This window comes from Entelurus aequoreus, linkage group LG06 (genome assembly GCF_033978785.1).
Source record: "Entelurus aequoreus isolate RoL-2023_Sb linkage group LG06, RoL_Eaeq_v1.1, whole genome shotgun sequence".
NCBI lineage: Eukaryota > Metazoa > Chordata > Actinopteri > Syngnathiformes > Syngnathidae > Entelurus > Entelurus aequoreus.
The window spans coordinates 43742286-43755321 of record NC_084736.1 but is presented as its reverse complement, the minus strand read 5'-3'; the positions used below and the strand labels follow the sequence as shown (position 1 = coordinate 43755321).

Below are 13036 nucleotides of genomic sequence, written 5' to 3'. Positions count from 1 at the left end.
GGGGTGGGAGAGTCAAACAGGGTGAGGGGGGATGGTGGGGCTGTGACTTTCCTCAAGTCCATGATCATCTCCACTGTTTTCTGGGCGTTCAGCTCCAGGTTGTTGAGGCTGCACAACGACGCCAGCCGGTCCACCTCTCTCCTGTAGGTGGTCTCATCGCCATCCGAGATGAGCCCGATGAGGGTAGTGTCATTCGCAAACTTGAGCAGTTTTACGGACTAGTGACTCGAGGTGCAGCAGTTTGTAAACAGGGAGAGTACACAGCCCTGAGGAGTACCAGTGTTCGTGGTTCGACTGTCCGAGACAATCTTCCCCAGACGCACGTGCTGTCTTCGGTCTGTCAGGAAGTCATTGATCCAACTACAGAGGGACTCGGGCACGCTGAGCTGGTAGAGCTTGTCTCGTAGCAGTCCAGGGAGGATAGTGTTGAAGGCAGAGCTGATGTCCACAAATAGGATCCTAGCGTAGGTTCCTGGGGAGTCCAGATGCTCCAGGATGAAGTGGAGGGCCAGGTTCACTGCATCATCCACAGACCTGTTGGCTCTGTAGGCGAACTGCAGTGGGTCCAGGAGGGGGGCGGTGATGCCCTTGAGGTGGGGCAGGACCAAGCGCTCAAAGGACTTCATGACCACAGACGTCAGCACAACCGGCCTGTAGTCATTAAGTCCTGTGATCCGTGCTTTCTTGGGGACAGGGACAATGGTGTAGGTCCTAAAGCAGGACGGCACGCGGCATAGCTCCAGAGAGGTGTTAAAAATGTCAGTGAAGACAGGAGCCAGGTGATCCGCACAGTGTCTGAGAGTGAAGGGGGAGACACCATCCGGCCCGGGGGCCTTTCGCGTATTCAATCAATCAATCAATCAATGTTTATTTATATAGCTCTAAATCACAAGTGTCTCAAAGGGCTGTACAAGCCACAACGACATCCTCGGTACAGAGCCCACATACGGGCAAGGAAAACTCACCCCAGTGGGACGTCAATGTGAATGACTATGAGAAACCTTGGAGAGGACCACATATGTGGGTAACCCCCCCCCCCGCCCCCCCCCACTCTAGGGGAGACCGAAAGCAATGGATGTCGAGTGGGTATGACATAATATTGTGAAAGTCCAACACATCAGCGAAAGTCCAGTCCATAGTGGGGCCAGCAGGAACCATCCCGAGCGGAGACGGGTCAGCAGCGTAGAGATGTCCCCATCCGATGGACAGGCTAGCGGTCCACCCCGGGTTGGGAGCAGAGTAGAAAAGAAAAAAAAAGAAACGGCAGATCAACTGGTCTAAAAAGGGAGTCTATTTAAAGGCTAGAGTATACAAATGAGTTTTAAGGTGAGACTTAAATGCTTCTACTGAGGTAGCATCTCTAACTTTTACCGGGAGGGCATTCCATAGTATTGGAGCCCGAATAGAAAACGCTCTATAGCCCGCAGACTTTTTTTGGGCTCTGGGAATCACTAATAAGCCGGAGTTCTTTGCTTCAAGAACTGCCGGCGTACATCCTCCTCTCGGATGGAGAGGGCCTTTAAAGTCCTATGATGTTCTTGGAGTCCTGTGGTGTCCTTGGATTCTTTTGAGTCCTTTAAATCCTTTAATGAAGTGCTGGCGTTGGATACGGATACAGTGTTATGCAGAGGCGTACTTATAACAATTCTATAGACTAATTATACTATTCAGAAAATAATTGAGAGGCACTGATATGATGCGAATTGAGTATTGGGGCGGTGAATGTTTGAACACCATTCAATTGTATCGGGGGTGTCAAACTAGTTTTCATTGAGGGCCACACGGCAGTTATGGTTGCCCTCAGAGGGCCGCTTTTAACAATGAGTAATATATGAATATACATGTATATATAATACATTAAGAAATACAATTTTTTGCAAAAGCTGCAAAAAAATTTTACATTTTTTTTACTGCATATAAAAACATGGAGTAAATGGAATGGAATGGAGAAACAATACCACTGTTTTTAGCAGTAAAATTCAACAGTTTTTTTTACTGTAAAATCGTGTTGTTTCAATGTTTTTTTTTGTTTGTTTTTTAATGTTTTAGGGTCTTACTGTATATGAAAAAAAAATGTACCAAAGTTGATTTTACAGTAACAAACTCAGAATTTAACCATAAATCTATTGTCAAGTTTACAGTCTACAATTTTATTGATAATTTGTTTTGTAATCATAAGTCAAGCAGATATTTAAGTACAGTATTTATCTTTATATACATACCATAAGATTGATAAACCACTGTGATAAATGTCTTTATTACTTAAAAGAAAACAGGTTTTGTCTGGTAAAATTCTACCCAAACATTTAATAAAGTGGCTGGAAACGACGGAGGATTTTTTAAATTTTAATTAAATTTTTTAAATCGATTTTTTTTTATCTATTAAGAATTGTTACAAATAAAAAATGCGATTCATTGGAAAACCCCTATTGAGTACATTGGGTTACTGGATGTATGAGAACATTCATAGACATGTTTCTGTTACAGACTAAACATGTTATTAAAGTTTGTTGTAAATTGACCTATATATATATATATATATATATATATATATATATATATATATATATATATATATATATATATATATACTCCTCTCTGAGCTGCCACCTTATCGTGGTAGAGGAGTTTACATGTCCCAATTTACCTAGGAGCTATGTTGTCTGGGGGCTTTATGCCCCCTGGTAGGGTCTCCCAAGATAAACTGGTCCTAGGTGAGGGGGATCAGACAAAGAGCAGCTCAAAGACCTCTATGAAAAATACAAACGAAGGACCCAGATTTCCCTCGCCCGGACGTGGGTCACAGGGGCCCCCCTCTGGAGCCAGGCCCGGAGGTGGGGCACGATGGCGAGCGCCTGGTGGCTGGGCCTGTCCCCATGGGGCCCGGCCGGGCACAGCCCGAAGAGGCAACGTGGGTCCCCCCTCCAATGGGCTCACCACCCATAGCAGGGGCCATAGAGGTCGGGTGCGATGTGAGCTTGGGCGGCAGCCGAAGGCAGGGCACTTGGCGGTCCAATCCTCGGCTACAGAAGCTAGCTCTTTGGATGTGGAACGTCACCTCGCTGGGGGGGAAGGAGCCTGAGCTAGTGCGCGAGGTGGAGAAGTTCCGGCTAGATATAGTCGGACTCACTTCGACGCACAGCAAGGGCTCTGGAACCAGTTCTCTTGAGAGAGGCTGGACTCTCTTTCACTCTGGCGTTGCCGGCAGTGAGAGGCGACGGGTTGGGGTGGCAATTCTTGTTAACCCCCGGCTCAGAGCCTGCACGTTGGAGTTCAACCCGGTGGACGAGAGGGTAGCTTCCCTCCGCCTTCGGGTGGGGGGACGGGGCCTGACTGTGGTTTGCGCTTATGCGCCAAACCGCAGCTCAGAGTACTCACCCTTTTTGGATTCACTCGAGGGAGTACTTGAGAGTGCTCCCCCGGGTGATTCCCTCGTTCTACTGGGGGACTTCAATGCTCATGTTGGCAACGACAGTGAAACCTGATTGGGAAGAATGGCCGTCCGGATCTGAACCCGAGTGGTGTTTTGTTATTGGACTTTTGTGCCCGTCACAGATTGTCCATAACGAACACCATGTTCAAACATAAGGTTGTCCATATGTCATACTTGCCAACCCTCCCGTTTTTAGCGGGAGAATCCCGATATTCAGCGCCTCTCCCGACAACCTCCCAACAGAGATTTTCTCCCGACAAAGGATTGACCGGTTTTGGGCCATGCTAGGGAGAGATGGAAGATTCCACACTCTCGTGCATTTGATGAAAGCACTTTTGTGCGTGCCACACAGCAATGCATCATCAGAGAGGGTGTTCAGCATGGTTAGAAAAATAGTGACAGAGAATAGAAAGAGGATGGACAATTCAACCCTTAACAAAGCATTGTACTTTCAAGTACAACAATGAGTAGATGAGTGTTGTGTGCGTGTGTGTGTATATGTGTAAATAAATGAACACTAAAATTCAAGTATTTCTTTTATTTATATATATAATAAAATATATATATATATATATATATATATATATATATATATATATATATATATATATATATATATATATATATATATATATATATATATATATATCTATATATATATATATATATATATATATATATATATATATATATATATATATATATATATATATATATATATATATATATATATACATATATATATATATATACACTACCGTTCAAAAGTTTGGGGTCACCCAAACAATTTTGTGGAATAGCCTTCATTTCTAAGAACAAGAATAAACTGTCGAGTTTCAGATGAAAGTTCTCTTTTTCTGGCCATTTTGAGCGTTTAATTGAGCCCACAAATGTGATGCTCCAGAAACTCAATCTGCTCAAAGGAAGGTCAGTTTTGTAGCTTCTGTAACGAGCTAAACTGTTTTCAGATGTATGAACATGATTGCACAACGGTTTTCTAATCATCAATTAACCTTCTGAGCCAATGAGAAAACACATTGTACCATTAGAACACTGGAGTGATAGTTGCTGGAAATGGGCCTCTATACACCTATGTAGATATTGCACCATATATATATATATATATATATATATATATATATATATATATATATATATATATATATATATATATATATATATATATATATATATATGTATATATATGTGTATATACTGTATATATTTTTTTTGCTTTAATTTTGATACAGTGTTATGCAGAGGCGTACTTATAACAATTCTATAGACAAAATATACTATTCAGAGTAGGGGGCCGGGGTGCAACAGAAAATATTTGAGAGGCACTGATATGATGAAAATCTTTGGGCACCATTTGATTTTATTCTTGGGGTTAACAATTCGATATAGAATCCATTTTCAATTCAAAACGATTCTCGATTTAAAATCAATAATTTTTTTATAACATTGGGTGCTAGTTCTACGATGAATTACATTCCTCCGTAAGGTAGATAAACCACAGTGATTAATTTATTTATTATTTAAAAGAAAACTGGTTTTGTTTGATAAAATTCTACGCAAACATTTAATAGAGTGGCTGGACAAGACAGAGGATTTTATAAATTTAAATGTAATTTTTAAATCAATTAAGAATCGTTACAAATAAAACATGTGATTCACTGGAAAACCCCTATTGAGTATGTTGTGTTATATAATAGAGTATAAAGAGAGAGCAAAAGCCTTTCTCCTGAGTGTGTTTGCTGTGCATGGCAGGCTGGGAAGGCTGGGGATGCACAGACAACTCTGAGGCCTACTCCTACAGCTTCCAGCTGCTCTCCACCCTCCTGCTGTGTCTCAGCAACCTCATGTTCGTGCCGCCTGTGGTCATCGCCGTGCGCAGCCACTACCTGCTGGAGGCCTCCGTCTACATCTTCACCATGTTCTTCTCCACCGTAAGTGAGCACTTGGAAGTTCACAGGGACCTTCGCTTGTTTGTTTTGATACGCCAATCAATAGTTCCCTATATATCGAAGACCTTCACACTTTGAATTGGAAACAATATATTCCTAAAAAGCAACAGGGTTTTTGCATATGTAGAGGAACCTCCAAAATGTTCTCAATGTGCCTTAAAAGTCAGACTTTTTTGTAGTGATACCACAGAAGAAGAAAACTGTGATGATAACCATAAAAATATTATTACTACCACAGCTGTATCCCAGTGTTTCCACGGCTTAAGATTGTACTCATAATTATTTCCCCCCCACACATTCGCTCCTTAACTGTTCAATAACAGTTTAGAGAGTTTCACAAACAAAAATAGAATACTCGAAGAGAACCAATATGGATACAGAGCTAATGTTTCAACATCGATGGCTTTAACTGAAATTACAGAAGAAATTACCAATGCAATAGATAGTAAAAAATGTGCGGCAGCAGTGTTTATGGATCTAACTAAAGCATTTTGACACAATTAATCACAATATTTTAATCAAAAAACTAGAACGATATGGCATCAGAGGGCTAGTCTTAAACTGGATAAGAAGTTATTTAACAAACAGGAAGCAATACGTGAAGCTAGGCGAACACACGTCTACAACGCTAAATATATCTTGTGGTGTACCTCAGGGATCAATACTAGGACCTAAATTATTCAATCTCTATTTAAATGACATTTGTAAAGTTACAAAATATTTTAAGTTAGTATTATTTGAGGATGATACAACTGTGTTTTGTTCAGGAGAGAACACACAGAAGATAATACAAATAATAACAGAAGAAATTAATAAATTAAAAAGATGGTTTGACAAAAACAGACTATCTTTGAATCTCAGTAAAACTAAAATAATGCTATTTGGTAACAGTAGAAGAGAAAGTCAAACACAAATACAAATAGACGGAATAGAAATTGAAAGAGTAAATGAAACCAAATTTCTAGGTATAATGATTGATAATATATTGGAAAACTCATGTAAATAATATACAACATAAAGTAGCAAGAAACACGTCAATAATGAATAAAGCAAAACATGTTCTAGACCAAAAATCACTTCATATTCTCTACTGCTCGCTATGTTACCATATCTGAGTTATTGTGTAGAAATATGGGGAAATAACTACAAAAGTACACGTCATTCATTAATGGTGTTACAAAAAAGATCAGTTAGAATAATACATAATGTTGGATATAGAGAACATACAAACCCTTTATTTATTGAATCAAAGATACTGAAATTACACAACATAGTGAATTTGCAAACAGCTAAAATTATACACAAAGCAAACTATAACCTGCTACCCAAAAATATACAACAATTCTTCTCAAAAAAAGAGGAGAAATATAATCTTAGAGAAAAATGTAATTTAAAACATTTGTACGCACGTACAACACTTAAGACCTTCAGTATATCTGCATGTGGAATTAAATGATGGAATGGATTAAGCAAAGCAATAAAACAATGTACTAATATGATCCACTTCAAGAAACTCTTCAAACTTAAAATGTACTTAAAATGTACAAAGAAGAAGAACCATGATAAATATTCTGAATTTATTCATCCATCCATTCATTCATTTTCAAAATAATCTTACTCATCTCACCATATGAAAAGTAACTTACTTCACCGAGTATTATTTATTTATTTATTTATTTTTATATTGATTACTTATGGAGAAGAAGAAGAAGAAATTGAGAACAGGAAGTGAACAAAAGTTATAGCAACTGTTATGTAAAAGAAAAGGGGTAGGATTAAATAAACTGTGCTTCTTCCTACTACTTTTCGAACAAACTGGAAATTGTGATGTATGCTTCTTTCAAACAGGAAGTGAATTTAATGTAAAAATGTACAAGTTATGATGTGAACGAACTATAGATATAAGCTGTGCTTCTTCCTACTCCAGAGGTCCCCAACCCCGGCGGGTCATACCAAAGACTATAAAAATGGGACCCATTACCTCCCTACTTGGCACTCTGCATCAAGGGTTGGAATTGGGGGTTAAATCACCAAAAATAATTCCCGGGCGCGACTACGCTGCTGCCCACTGCTCCCCTCGCCACCCAGGGGGTGATCAAGGGGATGGGTCAAATGCAGAGGACAAATTTCACCACACCTAGTGTGTGTGTGACAATCATTGGTACTTTAACTTTAACTTAATATATACTGTATGTATATGTATGTATATATATATATATATGTATATATTTTATAGTATATATCTCTCTCTATAAAAATATATATATATATATATATATATATATATATATATATATATATATATATATATATATATATATATATATATATATATATATGTATTTATATTTCTAAATATATATGTATATATATATATATTTTAATATATATGTATAAATATATATATATATAAATATATATATATATATATATATATATATATATATATATATATATATATATATATATATATATATATATATATATATATATATATATGTATTTATATTTCTAAATATATGTATATATATATATATACATATATTTAGAAATATAAATACATATATATATGTATATATATATATGTATTTATATTTCTAAATATATATGTATATATATATATATATATATATATATATACACAAATATATATTTTAATATATATGTATAAATATATATATATATTTTAATATATATGTGTATATATATATATATATATATATATATATATATATATATATATATATATATATATATATATATATATATATATATATGTGTGTATATATATATATATATATATATATACACACACAGTCGCGATCAAAAGTTTACATACACTTGTAAAGAACATAATGTCATGGCTGTTAAAATACCAATGATTGTCACACACACACTAGGTGTGGCGAAATTATTTTATATATTTGACCCATTACCCTTGATCACCCCCTGGGAGGTGAGGGGAGCATGTCTTGAGTTTCCAATAATTTCTGCAACGCTTATTTTTTTGTGATATAGTGATTGGAGCACATACTTGTTGGTCACAAAAAACATTCATGAAGTTTGGTTCTTTTATGAATTTATTATGGGTCTACTTAAAATGTGAGCAAATCTGCTGGGTCAAAAGTATATACACAGCAATGTTAATATTTGCTTATATGTCCCTTGGCAAGTTTAACTGCAATAAGGCACTTTTGATAGCCATCCACAAGCTTCTGGCAAGCTTCTGGTTGAATTTTTGACCACTCCTCTTGACAAAATTGGTGCAGTTATAAATAAATGACAAATGGGTTATACTTGTATAGCGCTTTTCTACCTTCAAGGTACTCAAAGCGCTTTGACAGTATTTCCACATTCACCCATTCACACACACATTCACACACTGATGGCGGGAGCTGCCATGCCATGCGCTAACCAGCAGCCATCAGGAGCAAGGGTGAAGTGTCTTGCCCAAGGACACAACGGACGTGACTAGGATGGTAGAAGGTGGGGATTGAACCCCAGTAACCAGCAACCCTCCGATTTCTGGCACGGCCACTCTACCAACTTCGCCACGCCGCCCCTCAATTCAGCTAAATGTGTTGGTTTTCTGACATAGACTTGTTTTTTCAGCATTGTTCACACATTTTAGTCAGGACTTTGGGAAAGGCCATTCTAAAACCTTAATTTTAGCCTGATTTAGCCATTCCTTTACCACTTTCGATGTGTGTTTGGGGTCATTGTCCTGTTGGAACACCCAACTACGCCCAAGACCCAACCTGCGGGCTGATGATTTTAGGTTGTCCTGAAGAATTTGGAGGTAATCCTCCTTTTTCATTGTCCCATTTACTCTCTGTAAAGCACCAGTTCCATTGGCAGCAAAACAGGCCCAGAGCATATGACTACCACCACCACGCTTGACGGTAGGGATGGTGTTCCTAGGATTAAAGGCCTCACCTTTTCTTCTCCAAACATATTGCTGGGTATTGTGGCCAAACAGCTACATTTTTGTTTCATCTGATACCCCATGGACAAAGATAAGACCTTCTGGAGGAAAGTTCTGTGGTCAGATGAAATAAAATTGAGCTTTTTGGCCACAATACAATAAAGTTTTTACCATATACTTATATATATATATATATATATATATATATATATATATATATATATATATATATATATATATATATGGTCAAAAGTTTATTTATATATATATATATATATATATATATACATATATATATATATATATATATATATATATATATATATATATATATATATATATATATATATATATATATATATATATATACATATATATATATATACAGTATATACTACCGTTCAAAAGTTTGGGGTCACATTGAAATGCCCTTATTTTTTAAGGAAAAGCACTGTACTTTTCAATGAAGATAACTTTAAACTAATCTTAACTTTAAAGAAATACACTCTATACATTGCTAATGTGGTAAATGACTATTCTAGCTGCAAATGTCTGGTTTTTGGTGCAATATCTACATAGGTGTATAGAGGCCCATTTCCAGCAACTATCACTCCAGTGTTCTAATGGTACAATGTGTTTGCTCATTGGCTCAGAAGGCTAATTGATGATTAGAAAACCCTTGTGCAATCATGTTCACACATCTGACAACTGTTTAGCTCGTTACAGAAGCTACAAAACTGACCTTCCTTTGAGCAGATTGAGTTTCTGGAGCATCACATTTGTGGGGTCAATTGAACGCTCAAAATGGCCAGAAAAAGAGAACTTTCATCTGAAACTTGACAGTCTATTCTTGTTCTTAGAAATGAAGGCTATTCCACAAAATTTTGTGGGTGACCCCAAACTTTTGAACGGTAGTGTATATATATATATATATATATATATATATATATATATATATATATATATATATATATATATATATATATATATATATATATATATATATATATATATATATATATACACTAGACTGTCAAGTTTCAGATCAATTGAACGCTCAAAAATGGCCAGAAAAAGAGAACTTTCATCTGAAACTTGACAGTCTATTCTTGTTCTTAGAAATGAAGGCTATTCCACAAAATTTTGTGGGTGACCCCAAACTTTTGAACGGTAGTGTATATATATATATATATATATATATATATATATATATATATATATATATATATATATATATATATATATATACGTGTGTATATATATATATATATATATATATATATATATATATATATATATATATATATATATATATATATATATATATATACATATATATATATATATATATATATATATGTATATATATACATATATATATATATATATATATATATATATATATATATATATATATATATATATATATATATATATATATATATATATATATATATATATATATATATATTATCACTTTTATGCAGAACTTTGTAGTAAAAATCTGCTTCTGCATCTGTTTCTGACACACACGTTTGGGGCTGGCTGCTCTGAAAACAAACCCCGCTCACTCTGCTTTGTTTCTTGTCTGAGTTGCTGTGACATATATTACCATAATAACTCCTGTAACACCCAAAAGCGCAGATTTCAACCATTGAAATACTTTCTATAGTTCTATAGCGGCGACTGTTTTGATGTTAAAGTCTAAAATAATTATTATGTCGGACGTCCGGCGGGCCGGATTGAAAATCTTAATGGGCAGCATGTGGACCGCTGGCCGTATTTTGCCCAGGCCAGTTCCAGAGTCCCATTAGGCTACTGTTTGTTTACCTGAAACAGTGCAGATTTGGGTGTATTTTGGAAAGTTTTAGAGGCAAATATATAAACGATCATGAACAAAAATATGAAAATGGGATGGAGTGGATTTATACACTCTTAAGAGAAATATTTTTTTATCATTTAAACCCTTTATCATCACCAAGATGTTAGCTCGCACTGTTTCATTAGCTGCAGGGTTCAAAGCGTAAGAAAAAAAGCAGGGGCTAATAGCCCAGAAAAATAGACCTGTTAGAAACGGCCCTCTGAGGTCAAACACAATGTGGCCCTCAATGAGTTTGAAACCCCTGTCAAACGGTATGTTCACTGTGCTATCGCATGGTCTTCACCTCACTACCTTTTCTTGTCTCCTACCAGTTCTACCACGCGTGCGACCAGCCGGGCATCGTGGTCTTTTGCATCATGGAGTACGACGTCCTGCAGTTTTGCGACTTCCTGGGCTCGCTCATGTCCGTGTGGGTCACCGTCATCGCCATGGCCAGGCTCAAGTCCATCATCAAACAGGTAGCTTTTTACTCATTCTAGTGGGAAATCCACAGGTAGAATGTGTCAAGTCATATGACTATAAAGTGTACGTGTGTAAAATTAGCTAAAAACAAGTTGTCAAACGTATGTTCGCTTGTTAAAATGCTAACGTTAGCATGCTAACAGTTAGAATGTGTCAAGTCATATGACTATGAAGTATACGCATGTAAAACTAGCTAAAACAAACTTGTCAAATGTATTTTCGCATGTTAAAATGCTAATGTTAGCACGCTAACAGTTAAAATGTGTCAAGTCATACGTCGATGAAGTGTACGCATGTAAAACTAGCTAAAAAAAGTTGTGAAACTTAAAAATGCTAAAAAATGTAAAATGTTAAAATGCTAACGTTAGCATGCTGACAGTTAGCTTGTGTCAAGTCATATGTCTATGATGTGTACTCGTGTAAAATTATCTAAAACAAGTTGTCAAACTTATGTTCGCATGTTAAAATGCTAACGTCAGCATGCTAACTGTTAGAATGTGTCAAGTCATACGTCTATGAAGTGTACTGGGGTAAAATTAGCTAAAAAAAGTTGGCAAATTTAAAAATAATAATAATGTTCAAATGCTATCATTAGCATGCTAACAGTTAAAATGTGTCAAGTCATATATCTATGAAGTGTACACGTGTAAATTTAGCTAAAGAAACAGCTTATGTTAGCATGTTTATATGCAAATGTAAGCAGTTAGCATGTGCCAAGTACCAAGTTATATGACTCTGAGATGTTCGGCTGAAAAAAGGGGCTGAAAAAGTTTGCATGCTAATGTTAGTGTGCTAGATTGCTAACGTTGGCATGCTAGCAGTTAGCATGTGTCAACAGTAAGAATGTGTCAAGTATCGAGTCATGTGACTATAAAGCGTACGCATGTGAAATTAGCTAAATCAAGAAAGTTAACATGCTTAAGCAAACGTAAGTATGCTAACAGTGAGCATGTGCAAAGTACCAAGTAATATGACTCTGAGATGTTCGGCTGTAAAATTGGCTAACGGTAATATGCTACAATGCTAACATTGGCATGCTAACAGTTAGACTGTGTCAAGTACCAAGTTGTATGACTGAGGTGTTCGGCTGACAAAGGGGGCAGAAAAAGTTTGAATGCCAATGTTAGCATGCTAATGTTAGTGTACTAGAACGCTAACGCTGGCATGCTAACAGTTAGCATGTGTCAACTGTTAGAATGTGTCAAGTACCGAGTCAAATGACTATAAAGCGTACGCATGTGAAATTAGCTAAATCAAGAAAGTTAACTTGCTAAAGCAAACGTTAGTATGCTAACAGTGAGCATGTGCAAAGTACCAAGTTATATGAATCCGAGATGTTCGGCGGTCAAATTGGCTAACATTTGCAT

General features: G+C 36.3%; 1 protein-coding gene across 1 annotated transcript in view; it reads left to right on the top strand.

Moving 5' to 3' along the window:
- Nucleotides 1–13036, top strand: part of LOC133652230 (transmembrane protein 8B-like) — a 194468-nt gene that overhangs the window by 146438 nt on the left and 34994 nt on the right. The window contains exons 11-12 of the mRNA XM_062050745.1: nt 5204–5382; nt 11519–11665. Coding sequence (XP_061906729.1) covers nt 5204–5382; nt 11519–11665 — 326 coding nt within the window. The remainder of the gene's footprint in view (nt 1–5203; nt 5383–11518; nt 11666–13036) is intronic.